Here is a 25366-nt window from a genome sequence, read left to right on the forward strand (position 1 = left end):
GTATAAATAGTTTGCTTTTCTGATTTACCTTTTATATATCCGGGAGGAACATAAAAGTCTCTTTCTGATGAATTAGCAAGCATCCACAGATGCTCACTGTCCATGTCTTGACTGTGTTCTGATCTGTGTCCTGTCACAAAAATGAAAAGAGTAGTTCCCAATGGCCATGATCAGTCATGACGTCCACAGGGAAAATGGTTCACATTAAGACATTTCCAATATAACTCTGAAGTTTTAGCTTAAGGCTTTAAAGCATGTCGGGGCCTATAGTTTGTTTCCCCCTGTGGAACTTAAAGTACATTGCACATGTTAGGTATTTAATAAATTTCAGAGGACTAATTTGTAAATACAAAGCAATAACATTGGGAACTTAAAAGACAATTTATAAAAATATTTCCATACTTTATGTAAGCTGAAATATATATTTAAATTCCTCTGATTATATTTTGTGTCAATGCAAAATAGTTTTTTTGAGGAAATAATCCACATTATACACATCACAGTGTGTTTTTAGAAGATGTTGCCAACATCCTGATATCACAGTAGGGTATTTTTTTGTCCTGAAGAGTGTCCCACATCTCATCCTTACCCCTGTTTTTCACTTCCATGGACGTCATCATTGATTCCTCATTCGTTTGTTTAATTCAATGGGCATTTGTTTAGCATATACACTAAACTTGGGTTACATGCTGGAATTTGAAATATAAATTAGCAATGTATCTGCAGTAGAGGCTTTTAATCCAAGTCAAAATATAAATTGAGCAGAGTGACTAGATTTTATAATATTTAGAAGGAATCATCTATCAGGATGGTAATTGAGAATTCAAAATCAATTATGGTTCAGGGTTTTAGAGCAAGCATTGTTAGCACAGGGAAACTAGAGGTAAAGAAGGAGAAAATAATGTTTCTGTTTTAGACATTGATGAGTTTGAAATGCCTTTGGAAAATCTAGGCAGAGATGATCAAATGGTTTTAAGGGATTTATTAATGAGAAGCTGAAGTAATTTTTTCCTGTCTACCTATCCTGAGTGTCATAGTTTAGTAAATACAATAATACATCAATAGATAGAAAGATTACTTAGATGGATAGAGTCCTAGTTGCCACTATACCATATCTGTCTATCTATCTCTCTATCTTTTCATCTTTCTATCTATACTAACAATATAAGGACAAATTGTTCAACTCAATTTTAATTGTAAAATTGTCTAAAACTCTAATCCAATGGAGTTGTAGTAATAGGACTTTTTCTTAAATGAAGCCTTAAATGTATTCATTCATTTCTTTTATTATCTACTAAATACATAAAAGCCGAAACCTAAAAGATTGTTCCTTAGTTTCTCTCCTTACTGCCTGAGAACCCTGGTTGTTCTCCAGAACATATTTTTGATCTTTGAATATGTATTAGAATTTAATTAATTTGTTTAATGCTATGTTCCCTGATTGACCATGAATTCCGTGAGGGAAAGGACTTGGTTCTTTTTTCACTACTTTAATCCATTGCCTAGCAAAATGCGTGGCATGTAATATGTGTTCAATAAATATTTAGTGGATAAAGGAAAGAATGACTGAGTGAAGTGTCACCTATTAGTTTTTATTCTTTTACTCTTGCATTAGACTTAAATAATTTTGATGTTATTAATTACATAGCGAAGTTTTTTCATTGGAAATTGAACTTGCATGATTTTTTGTTATGAATTTTAGATCCATCTGAGCTGGCCAAAATATGCCAAAGAGCTCTGTAATAGTTATTAATTTGCATGGTATTAATATCTTTACTTAATTATGTAAAGTAGAAACTTCTTAACTTGTGGAGGAGTCATGGACCCTTGAGAATATGATAAAAGCTAGGAAACCTCTTCACAGATAAACACAACATGCCCGCTCATAACAAAATTTCACATTGCATTTCAGGAATGTCAAGGGTCCCTTAAAACCCATCTGAGATCTCGGGTGATTTTGAGTCCCAATTTCAGAAAATCTGTGTAATGAAAATCTCTGTTCCTTCTGATCAGCTCTCCTTCCTCTTCATTAATTCATTCCTTTTGCCCAGTATCTACCATGTGTAAAGCATTGTTCGATGTGCTTCTGGGACGGTGGTAACCAGGATACTCCTCCAATGGAAAGTTCCTCTGTTCTCTAAGTTCTGGTTTATTGCCTAAACAACATCAGACTGAGGAACATAAGTAGTAAAAACAATAATAATACCCATCAATTGTATAGAAGGGGGCAATAAATTCCCATTTGTTGAAGACAGTCCTTGCTTATGCCTTTTGTCCTGGTGAAACTATTGGTCACACTCATTTCACTCTTAAAAGTGTCTATTGGTATGGTAAATTATATGTCCTTCTTATTTATACAATACTTACCAGCACCAGGAAGTTCAAAAAATTTTACATTTATTAACCTATTTAACACATAAATCTGAAAAACAAAAAAGCCCAGCTATAATTAGGGAAGTAAGAATTTTTCATGATGGGAGTCAGAGTGGTTTAGAGGCGATGGTAGAACTCCAGTAGAGTAAATATTATTTCTTACATAGCGCTGAATTTAGATAATATAGTTTTCTGCAAAATGAAAGTCTTAATACATTATAAATTCTCGTGCCTGTATATAATGTAAAATTTTTTGTCAATTAAGGCTGCATTTGAATTGATTCAGAGGAAAGAAATTTCTTAACCATTTTTAAAATTTTTAAATCACACAATAAGTCATAGTCTTATCAGGTACAAACATCAGTTTTAATTTTGATAGTTTGTTAGTGATTAAAAAGATGCATACTGCAGAATATATGTACAGAGAGCTTCTGATACTCCATTACTGCTATTTTTGAAAAGAAATTTGTTTCTGGGATAGGAGGATTTTTAAAGAACTTCTCTCATTGTGGTTATGTAGGAAGATGATATGACTGCATGCGACATAAGATGATATGCCTTAAATTTTTCCGGCTAAAAAGTGAGATTAAAGTACATGAACTGTGAGAAAAACTACTTACCAATCTGCCCAAGTGTACATATTGCTTCACTGTTGTGTTGCAAAGTCACCATACATGGACTAGGGAAGTCTCAATGAGTAGTATATTAATTTTAGTACATTTAAATGGCTCCAGTATTGCAGGTATTATAGTATATTGATTACCAAATATTTGGTAAATTTAATATTGTCTTAATTAAAGACTCAGAAACCTCTCTGGATAATAATTCTTTGTAACCAGTTTTTAATATCATCCTAAAATGGATCTTTGCTTCCTTGTTAGTGTTTAGCTAGTCTAAGCTCAGGAAAGCCCAGCCTAAAGTGTAAGTGTGGATCGGGGCTCATTGGTGAGGTAAATATTTCTTGATATAATCATGCCTTCAAAATCTAACTCACAGCAATTCATTTCTTGTCATTTCATTTACTAAATTGTTTTCTTCCTTTTAGAACGGGACCTGTTTGGAGCAGAACCTTTTGACCCATTTAACTGTGGAGCAGGGGATTTCCCTCCAGATATTCAATCAAAATTAGATGAGATGCAGGTGACTATTTTAACAGATTGTCCCATAAATGGTTTTTTTTTCTTTTTAATATGGGATTAAGAAAATGTTATAAATCAAAACTACCCTTCGCTTGAATTATTACCACTATAAAAACTTACTTAAAATAATTATTTTAAAATAATAATGTACATTTTGCCCTAAAATACTCCCATAGATGCTAAGGATAAGGTTTTGTTTCGTTTTGTTCTTAATGATGCAATTTACAATGTCAACAAGATAATTTTATACAAAATTACATGGATTCTAATGGTTCATTATTTTGGAGTCCACAAATTAAAAGGTCATTGCACTAGATTTATAAGATTTGATCTCAGTCTTAACAATTATGAATTTCAAAATTGTGAATGAGTGGATAAAGGAAAATCTTCGTAAGAGTAAAGTCAGTCTCTCTTAAAGGAAGCATTGTAGCTGCTGGTCATAAGTTCTGGGCTCTTATTAAAAAAGCAGACACCCATGACAACTTTTTTAGGAATGTAGTCCAGTCAGGTTTTCATTTCTCTCTCTCTCTTTTATTTTTCAATGCTGAATTGTTCTGGAAGTTTGAAGATACTGGTTTTAAAAGCTTTATACAGTGAGCCATGATTAATAAGTAGTCTTATAAGCACTAGAATAAACTCTTCTCTTTATACTTGTCCTTTGCATTTTGGTGAAGTTATTATATCTTATTTTATCCTATTTTTCATTACAAAGACTGTATATATAGAATGCAGACAGAGACTAATTATACGGAGCTGATTGAGGAGAGGAGGTGAAGAGAAGAGTCATTTCCATTTATTAGGTCTGGGTTATATATTCACTCTCTATGCCTCATTTCCTGGAAAAAAAATTAGTGGGTGGATTCTGATCTTCCGACATTGGTAAAACACCCCTAGAAAGATAATACGAATACCTGTCTGCTCATTTTGGACAGCAGCCATGAAGCAGTCTTCTTTTCTGGGTAACAAGTGAATTTACTTATTGTTCTAGATATAATAATGCCTGCACTTTACAAGTGGGATTATTTAACATATGCCTTGAGGTTTTCAAAGATTATGTTAAAACAGCATTTCTCAAGTTGGGTGATTCACAATTCCCTTTTACATGAAAAGTTATTTTAAATCCTTAATATTGTCTTAAATTGTTACTAAAACATTTCTTAAGTATTTACAAAGAAGTTATAAACAACTTATCCTTATAGCTCCCACGCAATTAATTCAAAATGTAAATTAAATAAAAGCAAAATTACAACACCGCCTAATAAAATTCATTGACAAACTTTGTAGAATGGATGATGTTATTTGGCTGAAATTGAAACCATCCATATCAAAATTCTTTTAATTTCAGCACGTATCCTGTTTGATGGCACAATTTCCCCACCTCTTTTCTGCATTTCAAATATTACAAAACTTTCACTCAAATAGGGCATAATTTTTTAGTGAAATCAATTCCTTTCTTTTTTCATTAGTTTTATCAATGAGGCTTGTACTACTTGGGACTTTGCTTTTGTGGGAACAAATATGAACATGGGCACTGATATGATAGTATTTGTTCTCAAGGATAATGCAAATTATAAAGAGTATTTTTCTATTAATGTTTTTTAGATTTTCACAAAACTGAAATTTTCTATAGATTTTGAAAATCAGCCTATATTTCCAGATTTTTGTAGGAACCCAGTTTGAGAAACACTGTGTTGGAATGATTTAGTGACGTGTTAGTCAAATAATGTTAAGCTGTGGTAGTTTTGCATTTGTTTTTGTCATTTCTAATATTTTCTTAATGTCTTTTTTTATTCTTTTCTGCTTTCATGGTGGGTAGCGCCAGAGATGGTTGGTATATTATTTTTATAATAATTTTAAACAACTTACAACATCTTAAACCTAAAACTTTAATATTTGCATGCTTTATTTAATAAATATTCAAATAGTTTCATATGAATATGTATGATTATTAGTTGTGTTTAAAGAGGTTTTATAACCCATATTTTAAAGTTGTTTTCTCAATGACTTAGTCACCGTTCCATAGTCCATCTCATTGCTTGTCTGTTTCTTTTAGTCCAAGATCCACTTGCAAGGTCACTTTAAAAATAATGTTTTCTTTATCTGTGCTCTATGATGACTTTTGTTAGTAATCTTGTTAGCCTAATTAATCTAATGCACACATTTAGCTACTGTTATCTTTGCATATAATGTAAAAACAATACAGTACAATGGGTTGTATAAACCATGTTGAGTTAATAAGCCTAGTGAGATATTTGATTTTCCTCTTTCATTTACAGTGGATATCACACAAATATCTCATGCATGTAAGAATTTGAGCAGAAATGTTAAGCTATATTTTAAGTTGTTATTTTATGTTGTAAGTTGTTAGAAAATTAGATATTTATTTGAAATCAATAATGTAGTTATTTGATTTGACACAATTTAGACTTCCTGGTATGTGTCACCAATAGGCAAATAGTATTGATAGCCCAGAAGTGTACCTTGTAAGTTATAATAATTTAATACATTAAAAAAGAAGCATGGAAAGTCAAAGAAGGATGAAAGAATTTGTCATTAAGTGGTAAGTCAATTGGTTAATAATTTGGGAGATCATTTTACAGTCAAAACAACAAATACCCAGATGAATATCAAAAGCATTAGGCAGTTTAAAATGTTTGAAATACAATGGAATATTTATGAGATTTTTGAATTAGAAATTTTTATAAGGAAAAGAAAAATATGTACATCCAGTCTTTTTTAGGAGAACTTCTGTAGTTGTTTTTTATTTTCTCTTTAAAAATATATGAATACACGTAATTAAAGTAAGTGGACAAATGATTAGGAAGCTAAACAATCAACACATAAATAGAAAAGCAGTAGTTCATGAAAGACCACAAATAGCTAACATATGTGTAGATATGTTCAGTCTAATCAAAGAAAACATACAAATTAAGTAAAGAACTATAAAAGCTATTTTAATCCAGCAAATTGAATATTTTATTTTCTTATTGATAATCAGTGCAGGGAAAATGCAATGAAACAAACACTCTAAACAGTTACTGGGCCAGGACCAGTTCACAGCATCCCTTTGGAGAATAATTTTTTAATACTCATATTTCTATGTGATATCAAAAACTTTAATACAGTTTATCCTGAGGAGAAAATAACTATAAATTTGGAAGGTCTCTATGCACAAAAACATCCAGCTTACCTTATTCATAATTGTAAAATACTAGAAACAATGAAATTATCTTAAAAATTAATAGCATATTATATAATCATTAAATCAGTTTTACAGGGACTCAAAATAATGTAGAAAGTTTGTTCTGGTGAGATTAAAAAAGAATACAGAAAATTATACATTATATGTGTAATACATTAAATAAATAAGAAAATTATAATATAATATATAGTTATTTATATTATTATTAAAATTGTTTAAAAACACTATGGATAGAACAAAGGAGACTCTAAATACATACCTCACAATGTGTTAACAACTGTTGCATAAGAGTGCTTTTTTCCTTCCTTCATATGCTTTTCTCCCTATTTCGAAATAAGAAAATACAAAATATTGGGCGAAATATTTCATAAAAATGTATGTTATTAATAATATATTAATAATGAAATCATTCATTTATGTGATACTAGTTTATGATAATTTCCATCAGTACATAAATAAAGCCTCATGTTCATTCAGAGGTTTGAAATTCAAGAGGGTATGGAAACCTTAGAAGGATTCAGAGTCCATTAAATCATGATTTGCTAAATGAGACCTAGGAGCAAAGGTCAGAAAATGTGAGGGAAATTTTATCTTAAGAGGATAGAAAACCAAAGAGCCGTTTAACAACTTGTCTGTTAATAGGGGTGATTAAGTTGATCTAAGGGGACTCCAAAAGATCCTTATCAAATCACCATGGGGATAGTCTCATAAGTGATGTACAGATACTTTTTTATTGTTGAAATAGTGATCAACCCCTATTTTACTTTGACTGCTATCCTGCCTTTCAAATAATGATAACATATTGATAAATAGTATTTTCAGGGTAGTTGAAGTGATAGTGGTTTGATTTCAGAAAGCACTGATAAAACTTGAAAAATACTGTATGGGATCAAACCTTTCCAAGGGTAACATATATCCAATTATCTATATATCTGTGTGTTCATCTAATATACCAGAAGATGACAGAGTACCCAGATCCTCAGATAGGCAAATAAAATATTTTAAAAGACAGTTTGTTTATAATATTTTTCAATTTAAAGTATTGACTTTACTATTTGGCAACTGTTTAAAAATATGCATACATATGACAAAATACTTCTTCTTGTGATAAGAACAGGCTTTTAAAAAATAAAGGTAAGTACCCTGACTCTTGCTCAACTAAATGTAATTTCTTAAGTACTTGGAAGAAGTTTTGGAAAACCTTTACAGTGATGGCATTGCTATGTGGTCTTTGTGCTGTGGACCTAATGAAGAGCATTCCCTGAACATTAATAGCCATTAAGGTGTGGCTTACAGTTTATAAGATTTTCTTCGTCTATATGATAATGTTTGCTTTGGATTTGTAATAAGATAAGTACATTAGATACCTATTCTAAATGAAAGTAATTTGGGGAAATGCAAAGAGATACACAATAGGCTAACACACAAGTAGATACCATCTAATTAAAGAAAACACAAAGCAGAACAGAGGACAAAGGCCTTCTCTTTCAAAGACGTTTTCTTTTCCTCGGGAATAGATTGCTGTCTACGTTTCATTTGCCAATAATGTGTCACATGGCCACCCCAAACTACAAATTACCTCCCTGAACAAAATTTCAGTTCTGTTAGTAAGAAAGAAAGGTAGGTATATAGAGAGACAGAGAGAGAGAGAACACTGCCACATTGCTTCTACAGGGAAACCTAAAATGTGGCCTCCAATTCCACTGATTAATGTGAGTCTGTACTTTTCATCTCTTCTTTGTAGGCCTGTGTACATAGATTATGGGCAAGGATGGGGATGGGGGAGGTGGTAAGACCAGACATAGCCCATAGTTCAATTATTTTATGCAAAAAAAAGAAGAGAGCTTGGAGTAGAGAAAGACAAACTCCTTCGCCACTAACTTTTAACTCAAAATCTTAGGGGAGAAAAAAAACTTTCACAGCAATTGTGTACTTGCTCTCAATAAATCAAAGGCATCTTAACTCCGAGAAACATCTAAGGCGTGCTAGAGGGAGTGGGATTCAGAGCAACAACTTGCAACTACAAGCAACAGCAGGACTGGTAGAGGAAGCTTTCTCCATGACAAAGAAGTCTGCAGTTCTGTGTTCCACATATGCTATGGCATTGTGTTTACTAAAAGTATTTACCCGGGCTCTGGACAGTGATAACCAGGAAGAAAAGGTGAAAACTGTCAGACTGTCTTGAACCTTTCATCAGTTTGAGGTCTAGCTGTCTTACTTACAGTCAAATGAATATTGATCCTTAAAGTCAACAGAGGGGTTTAAGCTACAATAAAATAGCATAATTAATAGAGTTTACTGAAAAAAACTTTGTCTTAAAACTACTTAATTCCATATATTTCTGTTTTCTGCAGTCTTTCATGCATGCTAATCTCACATATATTTAAAACATTTAAGATGCTAATGGGTGTGAAGAACTGCCGGAGGTATACACATATACAAAAATTAGACAAGCCAACATTTGACATATAATTATTTCTTATATTATAGCATGAAGATTTCAACTTCTGTTTGTGGAATTTTTCATTTACTGATTTTTTTTTTTCTTGCCATGAGCATTTCCTATTTCAATGATTTTACTCTGTTTTGCAGGAGGGGTTCAAAATGGGACTAACTCTTGAAGGCACAGTATTTTGTCTGGACCCGGTAGACAGCAGGTGCTGATGCCAAGAACAAGAGATCCCGATTCACCTTAAATTTGTTTTATAGACATATATATCATTCATTATTACTTTATGACAGGAACTATACATGTGCCAATATATTTTTGAATATCTAACTTTTTGAAAATTATTTCAGTAGAATTTCCTCATACCTTCTCTGTTGATCTGTAATGTTTTATTTTAAAAACAACTTGCTGTAAGTAAATCATACTTTTATGTTCCTTTCTGTTTCTGTTGTAGGTGAATTTATAATCAAAAAACAAATTATGCAAGTATCTGCCTTGTGTCTGAATTCTAAATAATTAGCATCTTGAAATTTGTGTTCATTCTCCAGGCTGCTAGTTTATTACTGACTCCCAAAAGCCATATCTTAATGATACCTTTCAAAGTCCTGAGGAGATATACCAGTATCAATCTAAATATGCTCTATATTCAAACCAATAAACATGTTACCATTCATTAGACAGATGCCATTTTATGTATTAAATGTTGTTCATGTCATTGGAAAAACGTAAACTTTGAATATAATGCCACCACGTCATTTTTAACAGGTAAAATAACAAAAATCCTATAAATTCCAATAAAAATTAAACCAAACGTATTTAGAGTATTTATTAGTAAGAGCAAGGTAATAATGTTAGTTACTATGAGTTATACTCTAAATATTTTATTTATTTAATAAACAAAGATCGTGGGGAAAAAATGAAAATTTTCTCTTTACAAAACGTTTAAAATTTAATTTCTAATGGATAGCTTATATTGCAACCATCTAAACATCATCTGATCTGATGTTGCCTAAAAAATATTGGAAATATATGCTGCCTGTAGTTGCAATGTCTATAACCCATCTTTACCAAATATATTTTTTCTCACTGAATAAGAGTATCCAATATTTTCTCCTTTGATAAAGATATTTTCTCACCAAAGCTTATTTTGTGATGCTTCATTAGTGTCGATGCTTTAAAATCTATGGCAACTATTCTTTATGAATCATCAAACATATTTAGCAAATTTAATTTGTATTTGTTTTGTTGAAGTGAGAATCTCATTTTTCACAAAAGTCAAGTTGCTGCTTAGTTTAGTCTAACGTGTACAATAAAATTTTCTTGCATCTCATTCTTGATGTGCTGATAAACCTTGACCTTTGAAAATGTTTGTTTCCTATCCCTTTGCCCGTTATGCAACAGACTGTAATTTGTACTTGCTGCAACAAAAATGTGTGGTCAAATTTATAATGTGATTCATCACGTTATGGGAAAAATAAGTTAAATTAATGAAAATGTGAGCTTGGATTGGGGTAGATCTCAAAAATAGATTTTTCTTTTACTCATGGAAATTTTCAAGTGCTAAAGGTACATTTTCACTAGGAAAAGAAATCAAATATGCTTATGCAATATTATATTTGTATGTATCTTCATAATCTTCTCCAGTATATATAAACCTTCTTGTTTGTTTTCTGTTATCTGCTAAGTTGTACCTTAATTAGAAGGTAGTATATGTTTCATAAAGAAGAGTCTTTATAATTTTGTTTGTCATATAGTATTTTGGAATTTGTATAATGAGGATGTTTAGAAGCCATATCAATGGCTTTTTTTAACAGATAGAATTTGTATTTTTATTGTTCCTTAAAAAGCTTTATGTAATAGGTATATATTTAGTGGCCATTTATTATCAATGGTTAACACAATAGAGTATACTAAGATGGTATTTGCACATTTAAGATATGTTACTTTACCAATTTTTAATGGTAATCAATTCTGCTACTGGCATGATTAAATAGTACATAATTGGTCATTAATTATGAACATTTATTTCACCAGTGCATTTTTATGAAGATCCAGTTGAAAATTGTATTTCTATGTAAACTCAATGATATGTTTGACTTTGCCAAGAATAAATGATTTTAAATAAATTGTATAATTTATTCATTCAATAATGTCTAATTAATGTAGACACATTCTGAAGCTAATTACATGACATTTTCCTGCTTACAAAATGGAATTGAAAGAAAAAGAGAAAGAGATGGAAGGAAGGAAGGAAGGAAGGGAGGGAGGGAGGGAGGGAGGGAGGGTGGGAGGCAGGAAGGAAGGAAGAAAGAGCTTTAACTTCATTTCTTACAGCCCACACACATTTTAACTTTATGAGCAAATATCTTTCAGTTGTGAAAACAATGGACTTGATCCTGCTGGTGAGAGAGGTCATAATTTGGTTCCTTTCTCCAGAAGCATCTGGTGCAATAACTGTATTGCGTAAATATCTCTTTTCAAAATTGAGAGCCTTTTTAACCTAGTAATAATCCAAAGGGTGTCTTGGTGGATAGTCTTAAAACAGTGGACTTGATCATAGGACTTGAGTTGTGGCTAACTGAAATGTCATGAAGAAGTTTTGAACCTATTCAAAACACAATGTCAAATATTTTAAAGACACACAGGACTCACATGCACAGCCTTTGCACACCAGTAAACAATTCATCAATCCATTCAACAAAATTCATTTATTACTCATTCTGTGAATAATATGTATTATGTGGGTAAGAAAACATCTACTAAGTTTGCTAACAGACATTGTTAAATTGAAGATGACCAGATCCCTCCCTTCAGTTAGCTTATTGTCATGAAGGAAAAGTAAGGCAAAAACATGAATTAATAAATGAAAACCAACGTGTATTAATGTTCTGTGTGAACCAAAAACTTCCCCAAGAGCACTTATATTTAACTGATTAAATTTGGGTACCTAGCACTGGCTAGTGCCTATAATCTTAGATATCCAGTGTGAGACTTATCAAGACAGACCAATAGCAATAATTTCCCTCATCTCTTCTTGTTTCCTATGTTTTGGATTTGAATTTTTTTCAAAAAATGTTGGTCACATTATTGGAATTCATTTTCAGATAGATTTTGCGTTGTATTTCTAAACGCTGACTTTTTTTTTTCGTTTTTTGATGTTCTTAACATAACCATAAAAAAACTGGCTGTTAATATTTTTCTGTTCCAATGTTTCCATATATAGTTCCAAATTCAATATTTATTCATTATTTTGGATTTCAGCCTCTGTTAAATTGCTTGAAGAATCTTGAACTCAGTTTTGACAACTAAATCTCAGACTCCACCCAAACTACACCCCTTCTAGGCAGCTAACATTCTGTTGCCATGGGCATGGCTAGTATTGCCCTCAGACCCCCGTGTCTCCTGCAGGAAGGGCCTAACTTAAGTGTCTTTTCCTTCCTAGATAGCCTCAGACAAATTTCTCAAGAACTTCTTCCATCAATGCTCATCCTGCAAATTTGACACAAACCTTAATTCTTATACTTGCTCCATGTCTTGATCTTATGTTGTTATGGTACAAATATAATGCACTTCTAGAAATCTCTCCCTTAAAACATATTTTCCTTAGAATTCATTCAGAGTGGGATTCCCTTATTCTAGTGAGGAGACCGCCTCCTAAAATAATTTATGGTCTTAGTTCCTTGCTTTCAAGTGAGTTTTTATGAAATATTGATATTATTTAAATAGCAGAAGACATTACCCTTCTCTGGATTCATTTGTTTTCACTCTAGTTCATGGACTCAAGTCACACTACTTCCAAAATCATAGTTAAATAATATTCAAAAACTGGTAAATTTAAGTAGGAGTCAAATTTAAAGATTCAGTTCAAATTTTCCTGACATTACATGATAAATTGAAACAGCTGAATTTCTTATTTCTATATCACCAACCTTGGGTTTTATGTCAGTTAATAGTACCACTATAATTGTATAACTAAAAGTTTGCAAAAACTTACACTATGTCGTTTATCGTAGCCACATTTTTGGCATTCATTCAGAGGCACACTCAAAATTTATCAAGCCAAACTTTTCCAGTTTGCAAACAACTCTATAGGCACTTTGGAACACGCAGTAAGGCTTTTAAATGTTGCTGTTTTCAGTAAAGGGAACCCGGCTAGAAGCTGTGAGAGTTATCTTCTTGAAAGAATTCCCAGGTACACACTAGTGTACTAATTAAATTCTCTGTTAAAGGACATTCTGAATCTCTATAGCATTTGATCAGTAAATTGTACTTTATCAACTTATTATTGATGTATTTTGCATAAACCTATAAAATACTGTCTTGGAAAATCTTTTAAAATATTTTTAATAATTTTTAACTTTTCTATTTATTCTCCAAAAATCTTGAAGGAGATATTGCCTTGACATTGTCATATCTTTTTTGGGCCAAGTCCAGCACTATACCCATAAGCGTTCAGTAAAAAGCTGAATGATTCTTTAGCATGCTTCTTGCTAAGGCTGTGAACTAAAACTTCTTATGCTCTCTGTGAAAGAAAAGAACCACGTGCTTTCTATGTAAATGTTCAAAGGAGATAATCACTCTCTCCTCTCTAATGAAATCTTTACTTTTAACTATCTTCCTGCAGCAATAATTTACTAAATAAAGATCTTGACAATTCTCTAAGAGTATCAAACAACCACCATAGAATCAGAAACTAAGGAAATACGGCCCAATTGAGGGAGGAAAAACATAATTATTGGGCTTCTACAAGGCTGTGAATATTCAAAGATGAATGTTGTATAATTAAGGGACATTATCTGTACTCAAGGGGATGAAGAACTATATTTGTTGAGCATGTCTATTAAAGAATGATAGCTAAAGTCTCAGACTGTATCTTCCCTTGAATTCCATATTGTGGTCACACAGTTTTTATTGACTTAAATATTTTTAAGTTCATTTATTTGTCCTTAACTTTTTATTGTCCTCTTATTTCCAGTGACATTTCACAAGAACATGTTGGGGCCCTTCCCAGTTGACTACTCCCTCCCCTCTGTCTGGCCAGACTGCTATGTTCTAGTCTGTTCCAAAGGTCACTTGTTCCAGTTGAAATAACTGTCTGGATGGCCTGGAAATAATCCAGATACTGGTTCTTTCCTGCAAAGAAAGCAAAGAAAGATGTTTGTTTCTTGGCTACATTTTGAAAGAAAAAAATAAAAGAATTTTATGGCTAAGTCTACTAGTAGTTGAAAAAAAATTAACTCTGGGACTAATTTAAAACTATTAGTTTCCAGTGCTTTCTGTCATTTTGCTTTTTTTATATACTTTTCAAAATCAGTTGTTTACTATCAGTATCATAAATAATTGGTATTCAATAGCTAAGTATATGTAAGAAGTGTATGCAGAGAGATTTTGGCAAACATTCAGCTTATACTAATTTCTTTTTTTTTTTTTTTTTTTAAAGATTTTGTTTTTTCCTTTTTCTCCCCAAAGCCCCCCGGTACATAGTTGTGTATTCTTCGTTGTGGGTTCTTCTAGTTGTGGCATGTGGGACGCTGCCTCAGCGTGGTCTGATGAGCAGTGCCATGTCTGCGCCCAGGATTCGAACCAACGAAACACTGGGCCGCCTGCAGCGGAGCGCGCGAACTTAACCACTCGGCCACGGGGCCAGCCCCCAGCTTATACTAATTTCTGTCACATACACACACTTCCTTTAGCTATTCAGTTCTTTATTTTATTCTCCATATCTGCTTTAATTGAAAAACAATAAACAACTTGTACTAGACAGTACAGGGAATGGGAGGAGACAGGTAGTGAGGGGATAGTCATAAATATTCAGCGATATCAGCTAACCCACACTTGGCAAAGTGGCTGTGCACAGATATTTGACCTGTTCACTTTTAAGTCAGTTTGGACCACTTGCAAGCTAGGGAGTAAGATGTATGATGCAATTGTGTAACAAGCTATTTCTACAGTGATTCCTCTTTAAGCCTCTGGTAACGCCTGCAGTTTTCATCTTTTCTACATAAAAGGAATTAAACAGGAAAATACCTGAAGATAAGCTGGTCACTTGTTTCACGACTTCTTGTCATCAATGGCAACTAGAAAAACAAATATTACTTTCTTAGAATCACTTGAGTTTGAAAATCATTAAACCATACCTTACTTGAATTTTTAAGTAATTAAAAAATATTACTTAGATAAGCTACATTTGCTTTAGAACAACTCAGTCTGATTTACAGGGAACCACTGAACTAAGATTTAAAATTTAATAATATCATGTTATGCTGAGGGTTACAGCTCTAGTCTGGTCTTTGACTTTGGGAAAGTCATGTAATGGGGTTCATGAAGTTCATGAACATTAGCTATTCTTGGCATAAAAAAGAAAGAAAGTCCTCCAAGTAAACCAAAGATTTAAAAAGATTGTCATAGAAACCACATATTTCATCTTTTACTTACACATTAGTTATAAATAAATATTTAATCAATGGCTCCTAGGTAAATAGTGCATGTCTGGCAATAGTCCTGTAAAAGAGGACAGCAGACGCCACGAAACTATCCCAGCCTCTGTGTCTGTTTTTCTCAAAATCTGTGTATAGAATTCTGTCCCTTCATAATAAAGCTGAATGCAAGGCAAAGCATGATTCTAAGATTCTCCTTTTTCATCTTTCCTACCCCTAGGGACACATTGAAAGACAGACCTCAGAGCATATTTACGCTGGAGCAGTGGGGCCTGTGCTTCTCTTCAAAAGTATGAATGGCTTGCCACATTTTCAGGTTAATTCAAGATAGATGATGCTTGTCTCAAAGGAATTCAGAGGCGCTACTGTGTCCAAGGAAACATCAAACCTTGAAAATGCCAGCAAAGAAATGCTGGAATGAATAAGACAATAGTACATTGTAATATCAAAACACAAGTATTCTTAAATATGTTTACATGGAGAGAAATATTTAGATTCACAGAGACTTTGTTGTATTTCTGGATTTTATAGGAACCTGCTGGTATGTGTTTAGGCTTTATAATGAAGCTTCATATGTGAGAACATGAATATTAGAATACTTACTTGAAATGTTTTCAAATAAAACTTACCTTTGACGTCTGTTGAGTTATACTCCTTTGGGTAGCGTTTTTGAAGTTTTCCTTTTGCTGTACTTATAAAGAAAAGAAAATGCAGAGAACATAGAAATCCTCTACATGCTTGTTAAGTCTTCCAAAGGCAGCAATTGCATATCTCATCGCTCTGTGTCCCTTCCTGAAGCCTTAATCAGAGGGCTGAAACTAGAGCAAACAGCTGTCCTTGAAAGCCGAAAGGGGCTTGAGTACTTATTTCTGTTCTGCAAATTGATCGAGTCTATACAAACCTTTACAAGGTATTTCACCAAAAACCCTAAAGCAGTACCTCCTTGTTAGCCACCAGTTTAATTATTTTAAAAAGAAGCAATCAACATTGTTTGTCTGATCAAACAAAATTAATTAGAAAGCTTGTGGACATAAAATAGTCACTGAGAGCATGGAAAGCTCATGAGTCATATGACCTAGTTGAGTTTATTTAGAACACACATACACTAACAAAAATTTGGGATTCCATCAAAACCAGATTGTTTCCTGCACTGTTCCCCAACTAAAAATTAGAAGGTCAAAGGAAAATTGGATAAAAATGTCCCAAAAAGCAATGCATGAAAATTATCTGACAACTAACAAAACAAAATAAATGGAAAAGTAAAAGGAAGGCTATGTTTTATCATTTTGAATCTTACATGTTAAAGACTGTTCAACAGTCTTTTTATCTCGTATAATAGGTAATAACTTGCATCTTACATCACTTATCTTTTTCTTTAACAATTAGCAGGAAAATTGCTATAGCGAATTCAAAGGAAACAATGTCACTAGGACTTAAATAACACAGAGAAGTATTTTGGAATGCACTTGCTCTCAAGAAAGGCCAGACGAGATTAAAATAAACGCATTAATTGATTATTGTTCTTCATGAGAACCAGCAATTTCAAGCAGAGAGAAACTTCAACTCTGTTTCAAAAGGTCAGCTGTGATGGTATTTAAGAGGAAAACTCAAGTCACATTTTTGATACTCATGACATGCTTTATGTTAAAAGGCTTCTCTGATGAGGTCCTTTTGTGCTGACTACAGTCTGTTCTCCTGGGTGAGCATAGACTGAAGGAAAAACAAGTTGTTGTCCTCCACTGATCCTGTTATGTGCCTTAACTGCACCTATTCTGAAGGGACACTTGAAATTGCTGCACCCTGGCTGCGCCTCCACTCTGACTATACTCTCTTTCCAGCAAGGGAAGTCTACATATATAAATACAGAACTGAAGTTTCTAAAAATGTGATTCTGAATTTCATCTAAGCCAATTATTAAAGTAGTTTGGTGTATTCAGTGAAAATTTTGGAAATGTTTTAGAGACATATTTCTTTTTCTTTCATTTCCTAAAGGCTAAAACATCAAAAGAAAATGGTAGAAACAAAGAATATATATTGGCAAGAATGATGTGTATTTATGACTGCCAAAATTTCAAGATTACTGATACAGATTGTGGTATGTCTATGTGGCCAGAAAGATCATTGTGAGATGAGCAATCTTTTCCATCCAGCACTCCTCGTAGAATATTTTTTGGTATATGTGAAACCACAAGTACATCACTGGGAACTTACTTGTATGGAAATACGGCAGTCAAACCACTAATCATGGCAGCTAGATTTCCCAGAATAAAGCAATTGCTTTAGAAATTATGCCAACTACTTGGGTTAAAAATATGGCTTCAAAAATTACAGCTCAGCATAATATGGAAAGGTTATTAGCAAACTACAGAAGTGTGAGTCTGAAGTAGACAGTATTGCACAGCCATTTCAGGACGACTTTTATTTTTCTTAGGTATAAGTTCTCAAATAAAAGACAGTTGCAAACCCCATCGCTTATATGTTCAGTCAAGCTGGAGTTTCCATCTAACTTATCTCTGTTCTGCCTAAAGGAGTTTTAATCACAAAATACAGAAGTCTTTTTTGTATAGAATGTAGGTCACCATATAGAAACATTTTTTTCTCATTTTAAAGTGCATACTTATTCAGATGCCTTCATAAGTTATTCTTGACTTTATTATTTGACACTTCACGATACTTGTGAATTACTATGAATTAGAGCCGAGGCAATTACGAACATAGAAAAATTTATGTTGAAAGGCTTCTCTGATGAGGTCCTTTTGTGCTGACTAGAGTCTGTTCTCCTGGGTGAGTATACTTATTTACACCATTGTTCCAGACGGATTCAACATGACAGGCAGACAGCCCCCTATGTTTAAGCTCTTGTAAGAATTTTGTAAGAACTTCATATTTTCAAAACAAACAAAATATGGTGAATGTGTATATGTTATAAAACACATTGGTTTTATATTCAGGTTTCATAAAGCCAAATTCACAAAATGTCTTTCTGTTTCTTAATTTATATGTACATTTCTCAATGCTACATAATGCTAATTTGTTCCACACAGGTTTTTTTAAGCTAGCTTACCCATATAAATGATGCTCTTTTTTGATCCCCTACTATTTTAGCTAAACATTTGGTACCACTGACAGAAAACTTCACCCAACATCTTCCACTGAGTTAATTTTGTAGAACAGAAATCATCTAGTAATCCTGTGATAAAAGGATCATTTACTATCAACTGTTCTAGCTTAGGTTTCTCACAGTGAACATGAAATGGTGTGGATAATTTGACAGAAACTTCTGATTATTATATGTCATAACACTTTATTCTTATATTTGTGAAAGTGCAACACGGAATAAGTGAGTTTCTAAATGAATACTCTAAAATCCACAAGTTGTAGATAGTCCCCTATTGAAATAAACAGTTCAAAATATCAAATCGTTTGATATACTTTGGATTGTGTTTTGTTACATTTTTAATTTTTTGACATTGATAACATGACTTACAGTAGATTCTTCTACTTTCTAGTTGCATCTTTGGTTCTAGCTTCTTTTTAGAGTAAAAATTACATTCAAGCATAGAGGTGACTTATTAATGATGTGTTGAGTTTAATAAAATAACTGTTAAAGTGTTCTGCAGTTGACTTTAAAGCACTTTACTTGGATAATTGTTCTCAGAAAAAATAAAAAAATAAAACTTTTTAGCGCTTTGGCTGTTATTGATGCTATCTGCTTCTTCCTAACTAGACCTTCCATATTAAATAATAATGTTTGGCTAAAATCCAAATACTGACAATACCGACTACAGGCAAGGATGTAGCACAATAGAAACCCTCACTCATTGCTGGGGAGAATGAAAAATGGTACAGTGACTTTGAAAGACAGATTGGCAGCCTCTTACAAAACTAAATATAATCTTACCATTTAATTCAGCAATTGCTCTCACAGGTATTTATCCAACTGATTTGAAAACTTATGTCTACACGAAAACCTGCATGTGAATGTTTATAGCAACTTTATTTATAATTGCTGAAAACTCGAAGTAACCAAGATGTCCTTCAACAGGCGAATGTACAGACGAACCGTGGTACATTTGTGCAACGCACCTCCATAGAATATTATTAAGAATGAGCTGTCAAAGCACCAAAAGACATGGATGAATCTTAAATGCATACTTCTAACTGAGAGAAGTCATTCTGAAAAGATTATATACTGTATGGGTCCAAGAATATATCATTACAGCCATGGTAAAAAGATCGGTGTTTGCCAAGGGTCTGAGGAAGGGGAGAGAATTTAATAGATGAAGCATAGGAAATTTTTTAAGTCAGTGAAACTATTGTGTATGATACTGTAACGCTGGATAAATGATATTGTGCAGCATAAGACTGAACCTTAATGTATACAAAGTTTGAAAATTTATTTAGGATATTGGAAGATCACAGGGTGAAATGCAGAATATTGCAAAACAATCTAACTGTATTACAAAAGTGTGAAAAAAATTCACTGAAAGAGGTGGGAGTAAATGTGCTGACCTAAGAACCTTGGAAATGAGTGGGGTCTGCAAGACCAATGGCAAAAGGAACTATGCATAAGCAATATACTATAATTGTTAAAGTTGTTTCACATGGAGTATGGATTAATAATTCTAATACTACTATACACGTATATTGAGATTGAACAATTAAGTAAACATGTAGCCAATGGCAGTAACCAGGTTTCTCAGTGTTGGAGTGGAAGATTACAGCTAAGCAAAGGAAGAAGGCTAGAATGATGTATGTGGAAATGGATTAGATTTGGAGATATCAGTTAAAACCCATTTTTAGCTTAATATAGACACAAAGAGCCACTTAATAGATATATTTATAGCTATGTGTATATGTGGTTGTTAGTATACACACACATTGTTCCCTGCTTTGTCAGCTGAGAGGATATAGAAGTAATAACACTCTAGTAATAATGAGCACATATGTCACCCACATCATGGTTTCTAATACTATTGTTCAATAAAAGGAACCAGGGCTCTTCCTTGAAAAATTGACTGACTCTAGGATTTGGGAAGGAAGTATACAAGATGAGCCTGGAGCATCTTGTAGTCTCTGGAGGTAAAGGATTGGTTAAAAAGAAAAAAAATCTACAGTATATCAAAGGGACATACCAGTCAACTGAAAGAGCTTCCAGTGGCCAAAGATGGAAACATTTGAGCTACAAAATAAAGTAGAATTGGATTATGATGCGAAGTTAAAAATAAATATACATGAGTTCATATTGACATGAAAAAGTGATTGAACGAATTAGTAAATCATGGAGAAAAGGTAAATATTCCATTTGAAACAATTCCAAATAATTTGTATAGATACTTTGCCCTCAAGGGCAAAGCATAGCTCCCCACTCCTTAAGTGTGACCTGCTTATAGAGAAGCAGAGTATAGCACGGAAAGGTGGAAAAGGGTACAGTATCAAAAGTAGGAAAAAGTTAACTTTGCGGTGGAGAAGTCTAATAGACACTACCTGTGGCGTGTGACTAAGGTTCACATCAAAAGTGATCAGTCATGTTGATAGTCTCTGAGGACTTCCTCCCATAAACCTACAACCCTGTCTAATCACAAGAAAAATACATCAGGCAAATCTGAATAGAGGGCTAGTCTCGAAAATAGTTAACCAGTGCTACTCAAAGCTGTACGTCATCAAAAACAAGGGCAACATGAGAAACTGTCACAGCCAAGAGGAACCTAAGGAGACTCAATGTAATGTGGGATCTTGGATGAGATCCTAGATCAGAAAAAGGACATTAGTTAAAAACTAAGGAAGTCTGAATAAATTGTACACTTTAGTTAATAATAATGTATCAATGTTAGTTCATTAATTGTAGCAAACACACTACACAAAACATGTTAATAATAGGGGCATATGCATGCAGTACATGGGAACTCCCTGTACTCCCTTTGTGACTTTTCTGTAAACCTAAAACTGTTCAGAAATAAAAAGTTTATTTAAAAAATATTAACAATTCCGGGGCTGGCCCCGTGGCCTAGTGGTTAAGCTCTCACGCTCTGCTTTGGCGGCCCAGGGTTTCGCCGGTTCGAATCCTGGGCACAGACATGGCAGCGCTCATTAAGCCATGCTGAGGCAGCACCCCACATGCCACAACTAGAAGGACCCACAACTAAAAATACACCACTATGTACCATGGGGCTTTGGGGAGTAAAAGGAAAAATAAAATCTTTAAAAAATATACATTAACAATTCCTTCAGATATATAGTAACCTATGTGTTTGCTGGCCTCATTAATTTTTTTAAATTAGTATAACACTCAAAATATTCAAAAAGCAAAATGTAGATATAAGACAAAGAAATTAACTGTAGAAGTGCCAGTTTTTCTCTAGACCTAAGCACTATAAGAAAGGCCTAGAAAAAATACAAGAGAACTGTGCATCCATAATATAGAAGTGGTGATAATCAAACCAGAATTGAATGGATATTAATTTTACAGGAACTCAACAGAAATATTAGGTTTTTTAAGTTGTAGAAATATTACAAAATGATATTTTCCACTGCCATTCCAAGGATCCTGTTTATTTCATTTCAAGAGTTAGTGACTGCCAAGGGTAAATAAAGACACCTGGGGGATGAAAAAAATAGGATACTTAAGTAAGTAATAGGATACTTAAGTACTTCCTATACTTAAGGTCATGGAGAAGGAAAGACATATACACTGATGAATGGCCATAGATTAAAAATGCAAAAAATAAAACCAATGAAAGTAAGTGAATATAATCTCATTCATTCACAGGAAATACCACATAATTACTTTGAGCAGAACAATTATTGAGGAAAGAAACATGAAAGTGTAATCATAATCCATTATATTTGCCTTTTGAAAAATTTTAATCAAGTTGGAGATATTAGATGTCCATACTTGAACAACTCAAGAGGAATTAACATAATGGTCGTGGAAAGGCTGTTGACTCGGTCAAAGTGACTTCTGCATGTGAATTCTATTGAGTGAATTGATCCAAGCCGGAATATGATGTGTCAACAACCAATTCTCCAGTATCAGTGGCAAACAACAGTGTACTTCTCCCTCACACTGCGTGGCCACTACAAAAGCCTGCTGTTCTGCTTCAAGGCAGATCTACTCCAGGCTGTAGAAGCTGTCCCTGACTGGGGCATCACTGATCTTGTGGTAAAGAGAAAAGAGGCATGACGAGCCACTGGGGACTCTTAACATTTCTGCTTGGCAATGGTAGACATCGCTTCTGCTCAGAAGTGAACACACATTATTTCATTGCTGAAAGCGAGTACGTGCCCACTCCTGAGTTCATCGGGAAAGGGATATAGAATGGAAAACTATAAAGAGGGAAACAAAATTTTGCAAACATTAATATAATCCATGCTACTTATTAAATGCCTCCAATACTTATTAACTTTGTGACTATAGAAAGAATACTGAATATCTTATGAACAGCACTTAGTCATGGAGTTAAGGATAAAATGAAAATGAATATGTAAAGCATCTAAAATTAGATGGGAACTTAAAAAATAGTAGCTATTATTACAAATGCCAAATGTTAAAGCAATAAGATTTTTATGCTTCAAATAAGCCTTAGATAATAAAATAAAGCATTAAGGAAATTAATATAAAAGGGCTTAACTTTGTGTTTCTTTTACTGTTTTATATATCATCAAATGACTTAATAACATATATTGTTTTGAGATATTTTTCAGAATAATTTCATTTTGTCTGCCCCATAAAACGTTCTGCAATTTTGAGCTGCCTGTTTGCTCCATATGATATTTTTGATGAAAGTGAGATTCAATCTTTCCAGGATTAGATGTCCAGAACTAAAGAAATCACAACAAGACCTACATAATTGAAAGCAGGAATGTTGGGCTAGTGCAGGGCTTACCCCGGCAATAGTGGCTATTGGCATAGCTTTTGAAACGGGTATGTGTCTGCCAGCAGACTTTATGCTGAGCATGGCTACTGAACCAAGAATCCCACAGAGTGTAATCCAGGTTGCCTCACTGGTAAGCCAAAAAACTATGTGCTTTTTCTATGGTTTGAAATTTGTCCCAAGGAAGAATTCAAACCAAAACCAAAATTGGCTAAAATTCTTAGAAAATATGAGTACTTCGGTAACTCAGATATGCTGAACTGTAAAAGGCTGCTGACGAACTGTCTGTCCAATATTGCTTCCTTCAACAGGGTCAACATGGAGCGGAAAGTAATTATATGTTGCTTAAACGTACTATCCTTAGCTATCTTACTCTTGAAAATTTGAATATTTGGTTTCCATGACCCTGAACTCTTCTAACTCTCCCGTTTTTACAAGGACAAATTCTTTCTCTTTCACTAATAAGTCTCCTTTCACATTCTTATAGTTTTATCCACTTCAGCTTGGATATTGTTAAATCCTTAACGTTTAATGTTATTTTATGTGATATCTCCTGCCTTTTCATCTAGCTATTAAGTGCTTACTAACAGCAGCTATAAAGTATACTTTTTATGACTTTCAGTGTTTAGCACAGTGCTATCATAAATAGAATGTATTAATAAGCATGTGTTTTGTTTATGAACTCTCTCATCTGCCTGCTCGCCGCTTCTCTTGGTTTTATTCTGTCGTATCTACAAAATCATATTTTTCCTCAAAGATAATTATGGTCTGAGGGTTGACTCAGAGAAATATTTGATCAATTTTAATTGAGGAAACAAAAACATTTTAAAATATTTTCAAGTCAGTCGATGTGGGACCTTGCTAATAAAGGCACAATTTAAATTTGTGTTTGTCTTACCTAATTCTCTAAAAATGTGTGTTTGAGGTATTCCTGGAGTTGAAATCACTGAGCTGCTCTCCTCGCATGAAGTCAGAATAGAGCACAGAAACTTTTAGCAAAAATGTGGGACATCGGGTAAAAGAGGAAACTTGAGAATTATTAAAGAATGGACTACCCAGAAGGGAAGATTTGAGGTAAACAATCTTAAACTGGGCTCCAGATCAGAGAAATAAAAGAGCATGAATACAGGAGAGGCTGCTGAATTTGAACAGTTTGAACAATAACTCAATAAGCATCACGTGAGCTTTCACAACCAGGAGAACAGATAAGCAGTGCAGTAGCTTTTAACTTGTGGATGACCCTAATGGGAAAAGACCCCACTTCTCTGGAGTCCTGGGAAGAAAGCACGGCACAGGGGCCTACAGCAATTCCAAAAATCAGCACCTAGGGGAAGACCTATGCTTTGGAAAGAGGAGCATTGGGAGGTGAGAGCCAGACTGACGACAGGAAAATTCTGCTCCATGTTTCGAACATATGCTAAAGTACTTGAGATATGACAGTGTCATAGGATAAGTTCCCTAGGAAAAAGACTCTAAGACGGATGTTTGCATACAGATGGTTCACTGGGGATTGCTTTTGGCCATGACACCTCTGCAGCAGTGAGAGGTGCTGGACTGCGTGGAAGGAGATGTTGAACTGCAATGCAACAAGGGCTTCAGCCACCCAACAGGGAGCTCTGGGGAGACCCTTCAGGGATACTCTGGAGTGAGGAAAGGGCGCTGTACTTGCACACAGATCAGTAATTTTGTGTGACTTGCTTTGCAGAGTGGCAGTTACTCTGGGTGAGGCATCTCCTTTCAGCCAAAAGTAATTCCCGAGGAGGGACTCAACTATGGGCCATTAGAAGGCAACAGTTCTTGCCGCTGGGAACGCGAGTTCCTTGGGAACGTCCTAACAGAATGTGGGTGTCTAATATGTGTATCCCCCTCGGGAACAGTTCCTTCACAATTTT

General features: G+C 33.8%; 1 protein-coding gene and 1 long non-coding RNA gene across 10 annotated transcripts in view; one reads left to right on the forward strand and one right to left on the reverse strand.

Annotated features, from left to right (window-relative positions):
• The window catches only part of GULP1 (GULP PTB domain containing engulfment adaptor 1), a 271062-nt gene extending 259773 nt beyond the window's left edge, over positions 1–11289 (forward strand). For all 9 annotated transcript variants that reach the window (XM_070508229.1, XM_070508227.1, XM_070508230.1 and 6 more), the window contains 2 exons: positions 3419–3513; positions 9307–11289. In XM_070508229.1, the coding sequence (XP_070364330.1) occupies positions 3419–3513; positions 9307–9378 (167 nt within the window). In that variant the 3' untranslated portion in view covers positions 9379–11289. The remainder of the gene's footprint in view (positions 1–3418; positions 3514–9306) is intronic.
• Positions 11290–14084: 2795 nt separating this feature from the next.
• Positions 14085–16638, reverse strand: LOC106838712 (uncharacterized). The gene is made up of 3 exons (XR_001399930.3): positions 16230–16638; positions 15191–15240; positions 14085–14296 (listed from the first exon to the last, which is right to left on the reverse strand). It is a non-coding gene; the product is annotated as an uncharacterized lncRNA (long non-coding RNA).
• Between the last annotated feature and the right edge of the window lie 8728 nt (positions 16639–25366).

The sequence above is a fragment of the Equus asinus genome, chromosome 4 (genome assembly GCF_041296235.1).
Source record: "Equus asinus isolate D_3611 breed Donkey chromosome 4, EquAss-T2T_v2, whole genome shotgun sequence".
NCBI lineage: Eukaryota > Metazoa > Chordata > Mammalia > Perissodactyla > Equidae > Equus > Equus asinus.